The sequence below is a fragment of the Chiloscyllium punctatum genome, chromosome 1 (genome assembly GCF_047496795.1).
Source record: "Chiloscyllium punctatum isolate Juve2018m chromosome 1, sChiPun1.3, whole genome shotgun sequence".
Classification (NCBI taxonomy): domain Eukaryota; kingdom Metazoa; phylum Chordata; class Chondrichthyes; order Orectolobiformes; family Hemiscylliidae; genus Chiloscyllium; species Chiloscyllium punctatum.
The window spans coordinates 13,493,751-13,514,634 of record NC_092739.1 but is presented as its reverse complement, the minus strand read 5'-3'; the positions used below and the strand labels follow the sequence as shown (position 1 = coordinate 13,514,634).

The 20,884-nt window shown below is 43.6% G+C and overlaps 2 protein-coding genes across 3 annotated transcripts in view; one reads left to right on the top strand and one right to left on the bottom strand.

Annotated features, from left to right (window-relative positions):
* The window catches only part of anapc10 (anaphase promoting complex subunit 10), a 52,075-nt gene extending 31,550 nt beyond the window's left edge, over positions 1-20,525 (bottom strand). The window contains exons 1-4 of one of the 2 annotated variants that reach the window (XM_072571525.1): positions 20,386-20,501; positions 13,004-13,100; positions 9,911-10,042; positions 6,734-6,824 (exon numbers count right to left, since the gene is read on the bottom strand). In XM_072571525.1, coding sequence (XP_072427626.1) covers positions 6,734-6,824; positions 9,911-10,025 — 206 coding nt within the window. In that variant the 5' untranslated portion in view covers positions 10,026-10,042; positions 13,004-13,100; positions 20,386-20,501. Of the gene's footprint in view, positions 1-6,733; positions 6,825-9,910; positions 10,043-13,003; positions 13,101-20,385 lie in introns of both variants that reach the window. The other variant, XM_072571430.1, reaches the window with a different exon arrangement.
* A 35-nt stretch (positions 20,526-20,560) lies between these two features.
* The window catches only part of abce1 (ATP-binding cassette, sub-family E (OABP), member 1), a 59,536-nt gene continuing 59,212 nt past the window's right edge, over positions 20,561-20,884 (top strand). The window contains exon 1 of the mRNA XM_072571305.1: positions 20,561-20,754. The gene's annotated coding sequence lies outside the window, so the exon portion shown is untranslated. The remainder of the gene's footprint in view (positions 20,755-20,884) is intronic.

Here is a 20,884-nt window from a genome sequence, read left to right as displayed (position 1 = left end):
GTTGCTAAGTTCGCAGATGACACAAAAATAGGTGGAGGGGCAGATAGTGTTGAGGAAGCAGGAAGGCTGCAGAAGAACTTGGACAGACCCAAGACAGTGGGTAAAGAAGTGACAGATGAAATACAATGTGGGAATGTGTGAGGTTATGCACTTTGGTAGGAAGAGTCTAGATTAGAGTGGTGCTGGAAAAGTACAGCAGTTCAGGCAGCATCCGAGCAGTAAAAGCGACGTTTCAGGCAAAAGCCCTTCATCAGGAATACAGGCAGAGGAGCCTGAAGGGTGGAGAGATACGTGAGGGGGTGGGTGGGGGTGGGGAGAAAATAGCATAGAGTACAATAGGTGAGTGGGGGAGGGGATGAAGGTGATAGGTCGGGGGGGGGGGGTGGGAGGGGTGATTGGATAGGTGGAAAAGGTAGGCAGGTATGACAAGTCATGGGGACAGTGCTGAGCTGTAAGTTTGGAACTGGGATAAGGTGGGGGAAGGGGAAATGAGGAAACTGTTGAAGTCCACATTGATGCCCTGTGGTTGAAGTGTTTCGAGGCGGAAGATGAGGCATAGTTCCTCCAGGCATCTGGTGGTGAGGGAACGGCGGTGAAGGAGGCCCAGGACCTCCATGTCCTCAGCAGAGTAGGAGGAGGAGTTGAAATGTTGGGCCACAGCGCGGTGTGGTTGATTGGTGCAGGTGTCCCAGAGATGTTCCCTAAAGCGCTCTGCTAGGAGGCGCCCAGTCTCCCCAATGTAAAGGAAACCGCATCGGGAGCAACGGATACAATAAATAATATTAGTGGATGTGCAGGTAAAACCTTGATGGATGTGGAAGGCTCCTTTAGGGCCTTGGATGGAGGTGAGGGAGGTGGTGTGGGCGCAGGTTTTGCAATTCCTGCGGAAGCAGGGGAAGGTGACAGGACGGGAGGGTGGGTTGTCAGGGGGCGTGGACCTGACCAGGTAATCACAGAGGGAACGGTCTTTGTGGAAAGTGGAAAGGGGTGGGGAGGGAAATACACCCCTGGTGGTGGGGTCTGTTTGGAGGTGGCGGAAGTGTCGGCGAATGATGCAGTTTATGCGAAGATTGGTAGGGTGCAAGGTGAGCATCAGGGCGTTCTGTCCTTGTTATGGTTGGAGGGGTGGGGTCTGAGGGCAGAGGTGCAGGATGTGGACGAGATGCGTTGGAGGGCATCTTTAACCACATGGGAAGGGAAATTGCGGTCTCTAAAAGAGGAAGCCATCTGGTGTGTTCTGTGGTGGAACTGGTCCTCCTGGGAGCAGATACGGTGGAGGCGGAGGAATTGGGAATACTGGATGGCATTTTTGCAAGAGATGGGAAGAGGTGTAATCCAGGTAGCTGTGGGAGTCGGTGGGTTTGTAAAAAATGTCAATGTCAAGTCGGTCGTCACTAATGGAGATGGAAAGGTCCAGGTAAATTTAAGGTCAGGGTGGAATGTGTTGGTGGAGTTGATGAATTGCTCAACCTCCTCGCGGGAGCACGAGGTGGCGCCAATGCAGTCATCAATGTAGCAGAGGAAGAGGTGGGGAGTGGTGCCGGTGTAATTACGGAAGATCGACTGTTTTACGTAGCCAAAGAGACAGGCATAGCTGGGGCCCATACGGGTGCCCATGGCTACCCCTTTGGTTCCTACTTTGGTAGGAAGAGTAAGAGGCACAGACTTTATTTCAGAGAAAGGCTTCAGAAATCTGAAGCATAAAGGAATTGGAGAGTCATAGTTCAAGATTCGCTTAGGGTGAACGTGTAGGTTCAGTTGACAATGCAAAAGACAAATGTAATGTTGGCACTCATTTCAAAAGGGTTTGAATACAAGCAGAGAGATGTATTCCTGAGCTGTATAAAGCTCTGGTCAGACCACATTTGGAATACTGAGATATGAGGCCCAAAACTGCTCTATGGAAGAACATGCTTGCACTGGAAGGGGTCCAGAGGCAAGAATGATCCTGGGGATGCAGGGCTTGTCATATGAGCAGTTGAGAACCCTGGGTCTGTACTCAATGGAGTTTAGAAGGATGACAAGGGATCTCAATGAAACTTAGAGAATACTGAAAGGCAGTGATAGAGCACACGTAAAGATGTTTCCACTAGCTGGAGACATTAGGACCCAAGGGCACAGCCTCAGAGTGACAAAATGACCTTTTAAGACTGAGATGAGGGAATTCCTTCAGGCAGAGGGAGGTAGTGGTGAGCTGCCTGCTTAAAATGCTGTTTTCCATTTGGTACAGGTAGACTTACAATACCATTAGGTAGGGAGTTCTTGGATTTTGACCCAGTTACACTGAAGAAGCAGCAACATATGTCCAAGTCAGAATATAGTGAGTGGCTTGGATAGGATCTTGAGGTATGTGCTGTTCCCATGTATCTGCTGCCTTGGTCGTTATAGATGGAAGCAGTTGTGGATTTGGAAGGTGGTGCCTAAGGAGGATTGGTGAATTTCTGTAGTGCATCTTGTTGATGAAACACACTGCTGTTACTGAGTGATGGTGGTGGAAGGAGTGAATATTCAGGGATGAGGTGTGAATCAAGTGGGCTGCTTCATCCTGCATGTTGTTGGAGCTGCACTCATTCAGGCAAAGGGTGAATATTCCATCACACTCCTGACTAGTACCTCATTGGTGGTAGACAGGCTTTAGGGGTCAGGAGATGAAACACTCACGACAGGATTCCTAGCCACTGACATGTTCTTGAGGTCAGTGTATTTATGTGCCTTGCAGTTCACTTCCTGGTCAACAGTATCCTCCAAGATACTGAACTTGAACTCACATCTTTTAGGTCAGAGGAAATAGTATCAGCAACTGAAATAACATCTGGCAATACAAAATTCTGGTCTTCTTCCTATGGGAAAGATATTGTGAAACTTGAAAGGGTTCAGGAAAGATTTACAAGGATGTTGCCAGGGTTGGAGGATTTGAGCTATAGGGAGAGGCTGAACAGGCTGGGGCTGTTTTCCCTGGAATGTCAGAGGCTGAGAGGTGACCTTATAGAGGTTTACAAAATTATAAGGGGCATGGATAGGGTAAATAGGCAAAGTCTTTTCCCTGGGGTCAGGGAGTCCAGAACTAGACGGCATAGGTTTAGGGTGAGAGGGGAAAGATATAAAAGAGACCTAAGGGGCAACATTTTACACAGAGGGTGGTACGGGTATGGAATGAGCTGCCAGAGAAAGTGGTGGAGGCTGGTACAATTGCAACATTTAAGAGGCTTTTGGATGGGTATATGAATAGGAAGGGTTTGGAGGGATATGGGCCAGGTGCTGGCAGGTGGGACTAGATTGGGTTGGGATATCTGGTTAGCATGGACAGGTTGGACCGAAGGGTCAGTTTCCATGCTGTACATCTCTATGACTCTAAAAGATGTGATTCCTAAATCAATTATAACATTACTGTGTCCTGAAGCCCAAAGCTTTTTTTTGTTACTACATCAATTAATGTTTAACAGATTGGCTCTGGAATGTGCCCACAAAATAAATAATGGAAACTAGAACTAAAACAGTAGTTGTCCTAGATTTCACTTATAATGACTAATTAATGATCTGGACTTAGGCTTAAGTATTTTCCATTTATTAACTATGCTTAAATATTTGAATTTGAACATATCTTAAATAGACTGGAATAATATTTGCTTTAAAAAATATACAAAGGTCACCCAGGTTTCCCTGCAGCCTCACCATTTGGATAATGCGATTCTTCATTACTCACATGCACCAATGGACCGAAGAATAGTAAATGGAGTTTAATTTAGATAAATGTGAGGTGTTGCATTTTGTTAAGTCAAACTAGGGCAGGACATATCCAATTCATGGTAGGACCTTCATGAGTGTTGCCAAGCCAAGAGACCTGGAGGTGCAGGTGCATTGTCCCTGTCTACCTGCAATGCCAGTTTCAGAGTGGTGAAGGTGGTGTTTGGTCTGCTTATCTTCGTTTGTCAGAACATTAGTTTAGGAGTTGGGATGAAAGGCTGTGGCAATACAGGGCACTGGTGAGGCCCTTTTAGAACACTGCGTACAATTTTGGTCATCCTTCTATGAGAAAGGTGTTCTTAAACCTTAGAGACTGCAGAAAACATCTATTAGGATGTTGCCATGACTGGAGGGTTTGAGTTATCGGGAGAGATTGAATAGTCTGGGGTATAGAGTGGATGAGTCTAAAACGGTATGTATAGAATATATAGAATCCTTACACTGAGGAAACAGGCCCTTAGGCCAACAAGTCCACACCGACCCTCCGAAGAGTAACCCACCCAGACCCTATTTCTCTATATTTACTAACGACTAATGCACCTAACCTACAAATCCCTCAACACTATGGGCAATTTAGCATGGCCAATTCACCTGACCTGCACATCTTTGGATTGTGGGAGGAAACTGGAGCACCCTGAGGAAACCCACGCAGACACGGGGAGAATGTGCAAACTCCACACGGACAGTTGCCCAAAGCTGGAATTGAACCCAGGACCCTGGCGCTGAGAGGCAGCAGTGCTAACCACTGAGCCACTGTGCTGCCCCAGAGGATATTGGTTTCAGGAGAGAAAGGAAAGATTTAAAAAGGTTCTGAAGAGTAACATTTTCATACATAGGGTGGTGCACATATTGGCGAAAGTGAGGACTACAGATGCTGGAGATTAGAGTCAAGAGTGTGGTGCTGGAAAAGCACAGCAGGTCAGGCAGCATCCAAGGAGCAGGAAAATCGATGTTTCGGGCAAAAGCCCTTTATCAGGAATGAAGCTGGAAGCCTTGAGGGTGGAGAGAGAATGAGCTACCAGAGGAAGTGGTGGAGGAGAGTACAATCACAACATTTAAAAGGCATCTGGATGGGTATATGAATAGAGGGATATGGGCCAAGTGCTAGCAAATGGGACTAGTTCAGATTGGGACAGCTGGTCGGTATGGACGAGTTGGACCGAAGATTCCATGCTGTATGACTCTATGGTACCAAGTCAATACTTTTCATTTTGCAACACCAGGTTATAGTCCAACAGATTTATTTAAAATCACCAGCTTTCAGAGCACTGCTCCTTTGCCAGGTGAAGTTTCAATTTGCACTCATCAGGACCAAGACACAATAAAGAAAAGGAATGTCAATTATCCAGCCAACTGGTTATCAGGGATGGCATGGTGATGTAGCAGAAACTGTTAACTGTCAAGCTTAGTTTGCCGATTAAATTCAGTTCAGGAAGCTAGGCTCCGATTGGTTATGGCATTGGCATGGGAAATTCAATAGTGTTTAGCAGTCTTCATAATCCTTTCCTCAACGACAAAGGTGGATTATATGGACAAATTCCCTTTGCCTACAAAGAACAAGGTCTTGTAGGTGACTAAATGTGACTTCTACCGTGCATAAACATATCCCAGTACATCACAAGCCCCATTGATAATCTTGAATTGTTTTCCAGTAAAATTCTTAGTGAAGATTATTTAGTAAATGTCTCCAATAACAGAATCACATCTAATAATGGACAGGCATTCTGAAGTTTGCTAGCACAGGTTGGTTCAGCACACTGCCTACTGTGGATGGTCAATTGAATGTGTTGTGAGATAGAGTACACCAGTCACAGAAACATGTAGCCTACATTTACACCAGGATCCCAGAAAGAGAAAAAGAAAATCACTACTGGAACAGTGAATACTTGTTTAGTGAGCCTGTTTAGACGAGAGCTAATTCCAAATTGGGCTTTGCCAGCAACAAAACAAAAAAGCAAGCTGCAACTTAAAACAGTATAGGGCAGAATTTAAAAACCAAACAAAAAGAGACACAACACATGCATTGCTGAAATCCATCCAGAGCAACTCTGTAGTGGCAGGGTGGCTATAAAGTCCCCTGTCATCGATAACATTTACAAAAGACTGATAACAACAGAAAGAAGTTTCTCAAATTCCCACATGTGAATTGGAAAATCACATATATCCAATCCAAATTTATGCTTTATTAATAAAGAATAGAGGTGTGATTTTTAGTTTCATCTTTGAGGAACCACATAAGCAAGTAGTGAAATAAGTCACAAAGTCAACACTTCAAGCCTAACTCAAGAGGACCAAAGACATCCTGCTAAATTAATTGGAAAATACTGGAAGATCAACTTAACTCAAAAGAAGCGCATTGCACAATTCACCATCTTGAATAGAGGTCTTAGAAGCTATAGCCAGAAGCTTCAGCTGATTAGTTTGTCAGTAAGTGACATAAAATGGGTGAAGGCTGCATTTTTTCAGAAGCTGAGCCATCTGAGTAAAAAATGGAGTTAGTTATAGCTTCAATACCTACTGAGGTTTTTCCAAAAAAGACATCTTAATTGGGAAAAAAAAAAGGACATGCCATTAATTTGTTGCGTAAAAGATGACAAAATATGAAACCACGTAGGCAGCCAAGATCTGCCTGCATTAGAATTAGAATGAGAATTAGATGCATTGGTACAGTAGCCAGAAATCAGAAAAAAAGCAAACTCTATGAGCAGTGCTGCACCGACCATGAAACCATTATGCATTCCAAGGTCTTTGTTAGTCATAAGATGCTAAAGGACACTGAGCTTGGCTATGCAAGAAATCGGACTCCAAAAGTACAACAATAGGTTACAACAGGACACAACCATACAAGCAGATGCAGCATGTCAACAACACAACAATTTATAAGAAAGGTGAAATATAAACTCTGACACGAATGCATTAGTCTAACCATATTGAAATGAATTATCAAGCTTTTAACCAGCAAATATTGCACACATCCATATTCTCATACCGAAACTGGATGTTAACGAGGTGAGGCTGAGATCCATCTGACTGCCAATATGTTTCCAGATTATCATCACGTAACTGATCCACACCAAAACCTGTTGAAGCAATTAAAATCTATCAGTTTGTTATATATTTTACCTAATGAAGAATGCAATGTTTCAGTATGTTCAACTGATGACTGCTCACAAGAATAATGCAAACTATTACATGTGGAACATTAGCAGCAACAATTTTTTTTAAAAAGAAGTTCCATTCTTGAACATTAGTTGTTCATTTCCAAAATCAAAATGAAGGACCTGTTTGCTAGGGGAGGTGGCTGAAAGCATGGTAGGATTTTTTTTTACAAAGTAGAAGCATAATAAAGAAAGGAAAGGAACAGCTAATCATGCCAATAAGATTCGATTCCCTACAGTGTGGAAACAGGCCATTTGGCCCAAGTCATCCATATTGACCCTCCGAAGAGTAACTCCCCAGACCGATTCCCCGACTCTATTAACCAACATTTGAACCTGACTAATACACTGGACACTATGGACAATTTAGCATGGCCAATTCACCTGACCTGCACATCTTTGGATAAAGGCAGAACAGTCTTGGTTGGAGGCTACCGGAAAGGTTAGAGTTAGAAGTAATCTTTGTAATCAATCACCATCTACCCTGACAAGTCCTCTAAAAATCTTATATGTTTCAATAAGGTTGCCTATCATTCTTCCAAACTCCAATGAGTACATACCCAACAATCTCAATCTGTCCTCATAAGAAAATCCCTCCATACCTGGAATCAACCAAGTACAGTAAATATTCTCTGAATTGCCTCCAAGGCCATTGCATCTTCCCTCAGATACAGACCAAAACTGTTCACAATATTCTAGCTGTGGTCTGATGGTGTCTTCATAGTTTCAGTAAACATCCCTATTTATATATCCATTCCCTTTGAATGGACACCATGCAATGGACTGCGTGAATTGAGGACTGAATATTTGCATTGTGACTCTGTAAGCCACTGTTGGGTGATGCCATGGGGTTGTAGTAAAAGGAAGAACTATCGAGGAAGGCATTTAACTGGGCTTGAGCCTATGGCAGGTTAGCAGATAAGCAGTTACAAGTGAAGAAATGTCCATTGGGGTAGAATGCTGGAACAGAAGATGTTAGAAGATCTTCACAGTTGGATGTGGTGAACAGAGAAAACAAGACAAAGAAAAATTGGACAATGGTAGCTTATATGCACATCTGAGTGAACACGTGGGGCCGGAGGATATACATTCAGAGCAAGCATTCAATAAAAATCCTGATCTTACAATAAAACCCATGCCTTTAACATTAAGAAAAGGCTTAGTTCTTGACTGATGTGATAGCACTGATTCTAGTCCTCAAATGAAATTGGAAATTTAAACCTGAAGAACTAAGATTAAAAACAAACCACAAATGGGATGCATGGCCATGTCTCTTCACCAAGACATTAGAGCAACCATATTAAGGTTTCCGTCTTCAGTGACAAGAGTCTGACTAAATAAATTTTAATTTTACACAGCCCTACTTCGTGGCATCACTGGTTGCTGTTTTACCCACTCCTCTTTCTCAGAGAACAGTGAAATCAGTTACGGCAACACCAGTTGCTGTTCTGTTTGGAACTGTCAATTTAGGCACTAACCAGCAATCAAACTGTACATCTTACTGGTCTTTCTGGCTAATGTAAAGAGAGATGCATTCACATTCTGTTCCCCTTCAAAGTTTTTAACTGGAAGAATATTGCTAAATTGATTATCTTTGAATCAGCATTAATGTGATGACAATTAATTATTAGATTGATTGATTAGATTACCTACAGTGTGGAAACAGGCCCTTCGACCCTCCAAACAGCATGGCATGGCCAATTCACCTAACCTGCACATCTTTGGACTGTGGGAGGAAACCGGAGCACCTGGAGGAAACCCATGCAGACACTGGGAGAATGTGCAAACTCCACACAGACAATTGCCCGAGGCGGGAATTGAACCCGGGTCCCTGGCGCTGTGAGGCAGCAGTGCTAACCACTAACCACTGAGCCACCGTGCCGCCCCAAATGTTGTCTAAACTTCTTTCACATTGGCTTTTTAAAAATCTTAAACTTAATAGCTGGAAATCGGAAATAAAAACTGAAACATTATCAAGAATTTTTATCAAAACTTCAAGTGTTGCCAATTTAGTGTTTAATGCAACAGTTGATATTATAATCAAATTGTACTATACTGAAGGAGTTCACCAAAATGTAGAAGTGTCATCATCTACACTAACATCAATTTGTCTTTATTCCTACTTTCCTAAATTCTCAGTTTTTAATAAATTGGGACACTGAACCTTTACGGATTTCTTTTTGTATTCGTTCTTGGGATGTGGACATCATTAGCATTTCTAATTACGTGCAGGCCAGTGGATGGTCAATGACAGTGATGTTAGTCGCATGCAGACGACTACATAAGAATGGAAGATTTCTTCTCTAAAATATATTATTGAACCAGGTGGATTTTTGTGACAATCAGCAGTGATTACACGGTTACAATTAGGTGAATTTTTATTCAATCCAAATTACATCATCTATCATGACTGGATTCAAACCCACGCCCCCAGAACAATTGTCTGGGTTCTGGATTACTAGGTCAGTGACATTATTACTCTGCCACTGCCTCCCATATCAAATTGAATAAGTTGTTAGCTCTCCAACAGCTGACTCTGACGGCTGCAGATTCAAGCCAGATTTCAAGGCTTGAATGAATAACCTCAGTTGATACAACAATGCAATGTGAAAAGAATGCTTAACGTTGAAAGCAAGATCCTTCAGATAAGTCATTAAGCTGAGAACCAAAGTGCTTGGTCATGCAAAGATCCTATTGTACTACCTAAAAGTAGGGAGTTCTTTCCGTGTTCTGGCTGACATCCCTCCCTAAACCAACATTACTGAAAGTAAACTAGTCCGTCATTTAATTTTTTATTAATGCATACCACATTTGCAATCCGGGTGTTTTCGCCTAATTAAAAAGCATTTTTTTTAAATGTGAGGAACTTTAGGATGTTTTAAGGATTATACTACAAAATTAATACAGTTCTTTATCCGACTATGTCCAAGTTGGATTTGACCTAAATGGAACAAGAAACAAATTAAATTACAAATGGTTTTAAAAGTGCATAACCAATCTATATTTACCTGGTTTACAAGAAGATAGGGACCAAACAGCCTGTGAACCTATCTCACGCACTGTGCCAGTTCTTTCCAACTGTTTTGGATCTTCTCCAGGCGGAGTTTTACTTGCGGTGGTCATTATTCTTGATTCTTGAGCTGCAAAATAGACCGAAAGACAATTACTGAAAATCAAAGAACTCCTTTATTATAAATACATAAATGAGATTGACATATATGTCAAACATGCTCCATTCAATCAATGGGGCCTTCTGATCCATTAAGTGGTAGAAGCTAGAGGAAATGCAGTTCCCAACATCTGGTAAATTGTCATTAGAGGTCATGAAAAGAAAACGTTGATCCCAGAGATCTTCAGGTGAAGTACATCAGGGACAACGAAAGTATTTCCACTTAAGTTGGAGTCAGCCAAAGATCAGAGGCTGTAGATAGGCTTTTCTTGGGAAGTGTGGTCTCCACGTTAATGGGATGCATGACAAAGGATAAGCAGTGGGGAAAGCAATGAGTGCAAGGTAGGAGTATATGTAAAAATATGTAAGGGTATATACAAATACATTTTAATTTGCTTTTTTAAAAATGCATCAAACTTCAGATTAAAGAGCAACAGAATGGACACATTTCAAGAAGTTGGTTTGTCCCAACAGTTGTAAATGTCAGAAAGTAAAAAGCACTGCTATTTCTCGGGGAATATTCTCTGTCAGCATTCCAGTAGTTTGTACAATATTCCAACTATCTCACAAGTATATAGAAATTCCACAGCGTGGATAACACCATTTCCCACTGACTAAAACTAAAATAATACAACTGAGTTGTCAGCTCACATCACAGGGGGAAAAAAAAATCGATCTGAATTTATAGTGTCCTTTTCACCAGATGTAACAAAGTGTTTTACACTCAAAAAACTGCTTTTGCAATGTAGTCACTACTGATGTAGGAAACGTAGCAACCCACATGCACATAGCAAACGCCCACAAACAGTAATATGATAATGACTAGATAATCTGTTCTTGTCATGTCAATAAATATTGGCCAAGGTTAACTCCTCTACAGTTCTTTGAGATCGTTTACATGCAATCGAACAGGCAGACTGACCATCTTTTAAAATTTTCATCTGAAAGATAACACCTTGAACAGTGCCCCATACACTCCATTTTGCATTGGAGCGGCAGCTTTAATCTTCATAAGCTCTGGAATGGGATTCTTTTGCATTCATTCATGAGATGTGAGCATCACAGACGGGGCCAGCACTTATTGCTCATCTCCAGTTGTTCACACGGCAGTCAAAAAGGGAAACTATCTTGCTGTGGATCTGCAGTCAGTTATAGCCCATACCAGACAAGGACTGCAGATTTACTTTCTGAAGGAACATGAATGAATGAGATGGATTATTTTTCCAAATAACAAATCAATGGTTCTTACAATGGTTGCCATTAGATGAGCATTTTGTACCAGATTTTAATTTTAAAAATTCAAATCTCACCAGTTGCCATGGCAGGATTCAGACTAATATTCCCAGTTCATTAGCCTAGGCTTCTGGATTACCATTATGCTACTGTCTCCCTCAAAAAACCAAAACCTGGAATCTTCTGACTCAAAAGTTAGAGTGCTATCCAGCAAAGGCAACTGAAATAGCATTAAATATTCTCTATTGATATTGCTAAAGCATGTTAAAGCATCCCCGAGGTGAGACTTGAACCCCAGTGCTTTTTTTAAAAAATTAAACTTATTTTCCTAATTATCCTGTTCAGAGATGTTATTACATACCTCTGGAGCAAGCTGGTCTTGAATGCAGACCTCTTAGTCAAGAGGTAGGAACACTACCATTCTGCCACAATAGCCCTCCCCAGTGCTTATTGGGATAGTAATACCTATCAATGAGGTAGTTGGTTAGCTTGCTGAGCTGCTGGGTTATCATGCAGCTGTTTCACCACCATGCTGGGAACATAATCGGTACAACTTCCGAGAAGCAATTTTTTTCTGTCCTGCTTGGTTTTTGTGTGGTCCAGTCGGTTCAGGGGAGTGTCACCTCTGGGTCTTCTCTGCAGCAGTCAGTACTCTGGGTCGGTGTGTTCGTTGATGGCCTTTTCGGTAGAAAATCAGGCTTCCGAGAACACTCTAGTGTTTCTGGTTGGCTTGTCCTAGAATGGTTACTTTGTCATACTCGAATTGATGGCCCTCTTGGTCTGTGTGTACAAAGATTAGGGAGAGCGGATCATGTTGTTTAGTTGCCAATTGGTGTTTGTGAAATCGGATGGCCAGGTTTCTTTCTGTTTGCCCAATATCATGCTTGTTGCAGTTGTTGCAAGGGTCCTACATGTTGTGGGGGTATGGGGTCCTTTGTCCTCGTAAGTAGTTGGCGTAGTGTGGTCATTGGTTGGTGTGCTACCATAATACCTCGTGGTCATAAGAACCCTGATAGTTAATTCTGATAAGTTCTTCACATAGGGTAAGGTGGCCAGTGTGTTGGTAGGTACACTGTCTTCTTGATGTTGTACCAAAAAGTCACATCAACAAACAGAGATAGACCCAGTGTACAAACTGCTGCAGAGAAGACCTGGAAGTCAGATTACATAAAAACAGACCAGATTACATAAAAGCCAAGCATGACAGAACAGCAGTGCTTAATGGAAGTCACACTGATGATGTCAACCAGCATGGTAGTGAAACATCTGCACAATAAACCAGCAACTCGATAAGCTGACCAAGTACCGCATCCACAACCCCAGCTAAGGATCTTCGCAAAAACTTTAAATACCTATCAACGCAGATGTGTAAGCAGGTGCAGGTGATTAATTAACTCGATAGCCTTCCTACAATTACTGTTATGTCCTCATTGTGCATTATCATGAAGCATACATGTCATATCAGAACTTAAATTACTTTTGTTAATGTTCGTTGACCAGGGTAATAGTCACCCAAACGAAAAAGCAAATCAAAAGACAAAGTTACTGAATTAGGATATTGCTGTTTTAACCTTAGCTTGTAAACTCGCCACAAAGCTCTAATTCAGTCAACTAATTAGTCACAAAACACATATTTGCATCATTTTAAATCCAAAAACTGTTTTTTGAAATCAATCTGTTCAGAAATGTTATTACGTACCACTGGAGCAGGAGGGACTTGAACCTGAACCCCTCAGCCTAGGGGTAGGTGGACTACCATTGCATCACTATTGAATGACTAACTGAATTGGGAACACCTAAAGCAAGCAGGGGTTTTCAGTTAGGATCACATTTTTTTGGCATGACACCTTCCTTATTAAAAGCAAAGTGAATATTGAATCAATGATTAACAACTGCAGCAGGTTTTAAAACTGTGTGTTATTGTACTGAAGAATGAGTACAAATAAAACGTTTTCTCAACAAACCAAAAATTATTAAATCAATGGCATCTATATTATTGTCACAAGAACACAAGAAATTATATGAATGATTTAGTGAGAATATAGAAAGCATGGCTAGTAAATTTGCAGGCGACACCAAAATTGGTGGTTTCATGGTTAAGTGAAGAAAGTTATGTAAGATTACTTGATTAACTGGATCAGTGGGCTGAAGATTGGCTGATGGAGTTTAATTTAGATAAATGTGAGGTGTTGCATTTTTGTAAAACAATCAAGGGCCGGACTGATACAATTATAAATAGGGTCTTGGGTAGTGCTGTAGAAGAGATACCGAGGGGTGTAAGTACATAAATTGTCAAAGTTTGCGTCAAACATAGACAGGGCAGTTAAGGAGGCATTTGGCACATCTGCTTTCATTGCTGAGTCATAGAGATGTACAGCACGGAAACAGACCCTTCAGTCCAACTCGTCCATGCCGACCAGATATCCCAACCCAATCTAGTCCCACCTGCCAGCACCCGGCCCATATCCCTCCAAACCCTTCCCAGTCATATACCCATCCAGATGCCTTCTAAAATGTTGCAATTGTACCAGCCTCCACCACTTCCTCTGACAACGAATTCCACGCATTACCACCCTCTGTATGAAAAGGTTGCCCCTTAGGTTTCTTGAAAATCTTTCTCCTCTCACCATAAATCAATGCCCTCAAGTTCTGGACTCCCCCACCCAGGGAAAACACCTTGCCTATTTATCCTAACCATGCCCCTCATGATTTTATAAACCTCTCCGATGCTCCAGGGAAACAGTCCCAACCTATTCAACCTCTCCCTATAGCTCAAATCCTCCAACCCTGGCAACATTCTTGTAAATCCTTTCTGAACGCTTTCAAGTTTCACAACATCTTTCCGATAGAAAGGAGACCAGAATTGCACGCAATATTCCAACAGTGGCCTAGCCAATATTCTATACAGCTGCAACATGACCTCCCAACTCTTGTACTCAATACTCTGACCAAAGGAAAGCAAACCAAATGCCACCTTCTTCACTATCCTATCCACCCACGACTCCACTTTCAAGGAGCTATGAACCTGCACTCCATCGACCCACACTATTGTACTCTGAAGTAACCCTTCTTCGCTGTTCACTACACCTCCAATTTTGAGTCATCCGCAAACTTACTTACTATACTACATCCAAATCATTTACATAAATGACAAAACACACCAATCCTTGTGGCACAGGCACTGGTCACAGGCCTCCAGTCTAAAATGCAGGCCTCCACAACCATCCTCTGTCTTCTACTTTTCAACCAGTTCTGTATCCAAATGTCTAGTTCTCCCTGTATTCCGTGAGATCTAGCCTTGCTAACCAGTGTTCCATGGGGAACGTTCTCGAACACCTTACTGAAGTCCATATAGATCACGTCCACCACTCTGTCCTTATCAATCCTCTTTGTTACCTCTTCAAAAAAACTCAATCAAGTTTGTGAGACATGATTTCCCACACACAAAACCATGTTGACTATCCCTAATCAGTCCTTGCCCTACTAAATACATGTACATCCCGTGCCTGAGGATTCCCTCCAACAACTTGCTCACCACCGACGTCAGGCTCACTGGTCTATAGTTCCCGGTTTTGTCCTTACCACCCTTTTTAAACAGTGGCATCACACTAGTCAACCTCCAGTCCTACAGCACCTCACCTGTGACTATCGATGACACAAATTACTCAACAGAGGGCCCACCAATCACTTCCCGAGCTTCCCTTTAAATATAGGAGCTGCAAAGTCATGTTGACATTGTACAGAACATTGGTGAGGCCTCTTTTGGAATACTGTGTACAGTTCTAGTCATGATGAAGGGCTTTTGCCCGAAACATCGATTCTCCTGCCCTTTGGATGCTGTCTAACCTGCTGTGCTTTTCCAGCACCCTTCACTCAACTCTGATCTCAGCATTGACAGTCCTCACTTTCTCCTTCCAGTTCTCGTTGCCCAGTTATGAGGGATAATATTCAGCTGGAGTAATTTCTCCTAATTTCTGTTTTAAACCTGCCACCCCTTAACCTAAAACCTTGCGTTCTTGATTGCCCGAGAAAGGGAAACATCGATTCTACACCTAATTTGTCAATCCCCCTTTAGCAATTAAAAACCTAAATTAGATCTCCTGTAATCCTTCTAAACTCCAGTGAATATAGATCTAAACTGCTCAATCTCCCCTCATAAGACAAGCCTTTGTCTTCTGGAATTAATCTCATGAACATTGTCTGATCTGTCTCTAAATGCAATTACTTCCTGCAAGTAAGCGCACCAAATCTGCCCACAGTATCCCAGATGTGGTATCACCAATGCCTGTACAATTGCAACAACACTTCCTTACTTATGCATTTTATTCCTTTAGCAATAAATATCAAAATTCCATTTATCCTCCTTATTACCTGCTGTACTTGCTTGCTCGCTCTCTGCAACTCATGTGCAGGAACACCCAGATCACTCTGCACCAAAGCATTTTGACATTTCTCCATTTAGATATGTTGCCTTGTTATTCTTCTGACCAAAATGGATAAGTGAGAGGTTATCCATCAGCCAGATTTTGGTCCATATAATTAACCGATCCATATCCATTTGTAACTTTTTTATTTCTTCATTGCAACTTATTTTTCCTCCTTTTTTAGTGCCATCTGCAAAGTTGACTATAGTAATTTCATCCGTGCACCTAAGTTGTTAATAACTGCAAGTCATCACTGTTAAGTCGAGACAATTTGTAAATAGCCGAAAGCATAATCTTAAAATCCACAAGCATTTAAAACTTGATGAAAACAAAATTATTTTTATTTTTAAGCATATTTTGAACAAAGATAAACAGGTACTCCATAAGTCAAAAGACAACCTCAGCAGCATGACATCACTGACTGGACCAGCATTTATTGCCTGCCTCTCATCGTCCTCAAGATGGTGATGGTGAACTGCCTTCCTGAATCACTATAGTCCATGTGGTCCATGTGCTAGAGGTAGACTCTCAGTATCATTAGGAAGAGAATTACAGGATTTTGACCTATTGACACTGAAGGAACAATGATGTATTTCCAAGTCGGAATACTGAGAGAATTGGAGGAGAACTTGCAGGTGGATAGTGTTTCTATGTCTCATGGAAGTCCCGTGCTTGTGCATTCTCTTATTTTAAGAAAATCACGCAATAGGCATGCCATGTAAACTAACAGGGCCAGAAACGCATTATAGCCAATAAAGTTAAGGAAATTCACCTTCTACAAATAACAGTCTAAAATCTTCAATCACATTAAAACCAATTCACATCGAAGAATCACACATTATAACAGAATCAACTACATCTGTTGCCCTTGTCCTTCTAGATGGAATTGATTGTGGGCTTTGAAAGTCCTACCTCAGGACCTTTGGCAAATTTCTACCATCAATCTTGTACAGTAGATAGTGTACGTTGCTGTTACGGAGTGTCGGTGAAGTGATGTGGCACCATTCAGATTGGTTGTTTTGTCCTGGATAGTATCAAGCTTCTTGAGTTGTTGAACTGCACTCATCCAGGCAAGTGGGGATTATTCCATCACACTCCTGACTTCTGCCTTGTAGCTGGTAGACAGGCTTTGGAGAATCAGGAGGAGGGTTACTTATTGCAGTATTCCTCACTTTTGACCTGCTTTTGTAGCCACTGTATTTACATTAGTAAGCCCAATACAGTTTCTGGTCAATGGAAACCCCCAGGATATTGAGGGAAAATTCAGTGATGGTAATGCCAATGAATGTCAAGAGGCAATGGTTAGATTGTTTCTTGTTGGATTTGATTAGTGCCAGGCATTTGTGGGGCCTGAATATTATTTGCCACTTTTCAGCCCAAGCCTGGATATTCTCCAGATTGGTTACATGTGGACAATGACTGCTTAATTACCTGAGAAGTCGCGAATGATACTGATCATTGCACGAACATCCTCACTTCTGATCTTGGATGAAGCGGCTGAAGATATTTGGGCATACAACACTACGCTTAGGAACAGAGGGTTCTTGTGGCCCAGTGGTAGTATCCCTAACTCAAGTTCCAACTGCGCCAAAGGTCTATCATAACACATCTCAACAGTTTAATTAAAATGTTCTATCCCGAGGAACTCCTGCACAGATGCCCTGGAAATGACTAACCTCCAACCACCACAACCATCTTTGGATGTGCCAGGTTCTATCAGCTGCCACTAAAAAAAAGTTTAATTTGAATATTTTCTGAAAAGCTTGCAATTTCACTTAAAGACCACAAGTGGTAGAAATAAATTCATACTATTTGGTGGAAAACAATCTGATATTGGGGCTCAGTTAGCTGCTGGCACAGTTTTCACCAGTGCAGTGCAGAGATCGAGGTGGTTATATAAACATGGAATGGTGAGGGATTTCAAAACAAGGGTGCAAGATTTCGAAGAAGCTTCTCTCGCTGGGAGACAACATACGTTACTAAGCTCAGGGGTGACAGGTGAATGGAATGGGAGAAAATGAGGACTGCAGATGCTGAAGATCAGAGCTGGAAAATGTGTTGCTGGAAAAGCGCAGCAGGTCAGGCAGCATCCAAGGAGCAGCAGAATCGACGTTTCGGGGATAAGCCCTTCTTCAAGAATGAGGAGGGTGTGTCAAGCAGGCTAAGATAAAAGGTAGGGAGGAGGAACTTGGGGGACGGGCATTGGGAATGCGATAGGTGGAAGGAGGTTAAGGTGAGGGCGATAGGCTGGAGAGGGGGTGGGGGCGGAGAGGTCAGGAAGAAGATTGCAGGTCAAGAAAGCAGTGCTGAGTCCGAGGGTTGGGACTGAGATAAGGTGGGGGTGGGGAAAAGAGGAAGCTGGAGAAATCTGCATTCATCCCTTGTGGTTGGAGGGTTCCTAGTCGGAAGATGAGGCGCTCTTCCTCCAGGCGTCGTGTTGCCATGGTCTGGCGATGGAGGAGGCCAAGGACCTGCATGTCCTTGGAGGAGTGGGAGGTGGAGTTAAAGTGTTCAGCCACGGGGCGGTTGGGTTGGTTGGTGCAGGTGTCCCAGAGGTGTTCTCTGAAACGTTCCGCAAGTAGGCGGCCTGTCTCCCCAATGTAGAGGAGGCCACATCAGGTGCAGCGGATGCAGTAAATGAGGTGTGTGGAGGTGCAGGTGAATTTCTGATGGATATGGAAGGATCCCTTGGGGCCTTGGAGGGAAGTGACGGGGGAGGTGCGGGCGCAAGTTTTGCATGTCTTGCGGTTGCAGGGGAAGGTGCTGGGAGTGGAGCTTGGGTTGATGGGGGGTGTGGACCTGACGAGGGAGTCGCGGAGGGAGTGGTCTTTCCGGAACGCTGATAGGGGAGGGGAGGGAAATATATCCTTGGTGGTGGGGTCTGTTTGGAGGTGGCGGAAATGACGAAGGATGATACGATGTATCTGGAGGTTGGTGGGGTGGTAGGTGAGGACCAGTGGGGTTCTGTCCTGGTGGCTATTGGAGGGGCAGGGTTCAAGGGTGGAGGAGCAGGAAGTGGAGTAGATGCAGTGGAGAACATCGTCAACCACGTCTGAAGGGAAATTGCGGTCTTTGAAGGAGGAGGCCATTTGGCTTGTTCGGTAGTGATAAACTTCAAGAGGAAATAGCCTGATGGAATGGGTGGACAAGTGGAAGAAAATGGGACAAAATGGCCCAGTTGATTGGCACCTCATCTACTACCTTCAACATTCACTCCAATCAACCCTAGCACATTATAGCTGCACTGATCAGTTTGCAAGATACTCTTAGAAACTGTTTTTCAAGGAGTTGTGTATGAGCTCCACATCTTGAAGGACAAGGTGTAGAGACAGACTGAATCACCTCCTGTTGCAAAGTACTCTCCAACTCACATGTCACATTTCAAAACATAGTACTGACCCTGAACTTCACAAGAACACACTGGATATACTTTCACCGAATGAAAATCAGCACTTCAAATGTCTCATTCATTGCATGGTCAAACAGCTCAGGAGAGGCAAAAAGCGCTGCCTTTCAGCAACTCCCATGTCCCATTAATGAACCGTTTCCTTTTAGTAAAGCATTTCAATTTCATTGATCAGGTGTTTTCTTTGTGGTCAAATTGCTTTAAATTATTGTTAGCTTTCCATACAGCAAGAGGAAGCACATCATCTCATCGTTGGCAGTCCGGTAACAAATTGCCCGATAAATTGATATGAAAACAGAATGCATTGAAGAAACTCAGTCAGTCTGGTGGCATCACTGAAACTCAAGGCGAGACATCCACTGCTCAGTGGCCTCCTGAGACGGTCACTCGGTGCACTGCGAAAAGTGTCAGAAAAGCACCAATCTTCTTCGTGGCATACTGTTGCATTTCCAAATCCTCATCATCTGTGGAGACAGGGGTAAAATTTCCTACAGAAAAACAGGACACGCAAGCACTTACTACCACGGCACCCTCCAGCAACCGTCTGTGTGGGCGTCCTCCCACAGTCTGTGGACATGCAGGTTGGGTGGATTAACCGTGTTAGGTGGCACGTGACGCACAGGCTGGGTGAATTGGCCACTGTCAATGCAGGGGGTACAGGAATTATGTCAGGGGTGGGATGCTCTTCGGAGGGTGGGTGTGCAGTCGATAGGCCGAATAGCTGGAGGGATTCCAAAACCAGGAGTTGGAAGCATTTTGAGCGGAGTTTATTGGTGGGGGAAAGTGGGATTCATAGTTCACAAAAGCCCTTCATTGGGAATCCTGATGAAGGGCTTATGCCTGAGACGTCGATTCTCCTGCTCCCTGGGATGCTGCCTGACCTGCTGCAGCAACACACTCTCCAATCTAATCTGCAGCGCTCGCTTTACGTCCAATTGTAGTTCACAACCCGAACACGACATGTTCCACTGGAAATATACCGGCCACTGCAGCGGACAGCTGGAACCGACAACCGGAAGCGGCAGATTCAAACCACTATAAATACCGGAGGAAACAGCACAGAAGCGCCTCACAGGAGGCTCCCAAACACTGAGGATGTCACCTAGACAGGGGAAGAAACGTCTACAACACAAATTCCCAGCTCGGCGAACAGAACCACAACAACAAACACTTTCCGCTGTTTTCCCCCCACCCCTCGACGCAGTTCAGTTGGCGGTCTGGGTCTCAGTAACCGGTCACGGTTGCACTTACCCGGCGAAGATGAATTTCAGGCCAGCCCCATGACCCCCTCAGTCAGTCAGTCAGTCAGTCAGTCTCCCCGGTCCCGCCACCGGCTGGTGTCAACCGTCCTCGACGCGCTGACGTCAGACGCAAGCCGACGCTGGAGGCACTGCGCATGCTTGCGGCGGCGTAGGCGAGAGGCGGGGGGGGAGGGGGGAGCCATCTTCACCGGCTTTTATTTTCCCCTCCCCTTCCCCCACCTCCTGACGACCACGTTTGCAGAGAGCAGAGAAAAGCCAGGGTGGACTTCTACCGCAACCTCTGGGCAGGCGGCAAAGCCTACCGAGGATTCGGCTCATGTAGTCGCTGCCGCTCGCACTGTCACAGCGTCCCGCCCGGGTAAAGGAGAGATCTCCATGTGATTCAGCGGCAGGGGTGGGGTGAAGAGTTTGTGGGAGAGAGCGTGGACTTCATGTAGGCCTGGGGCCCATTGCCTGGCATAGGCCGCAGCCGAGTCTACCTGTTACAA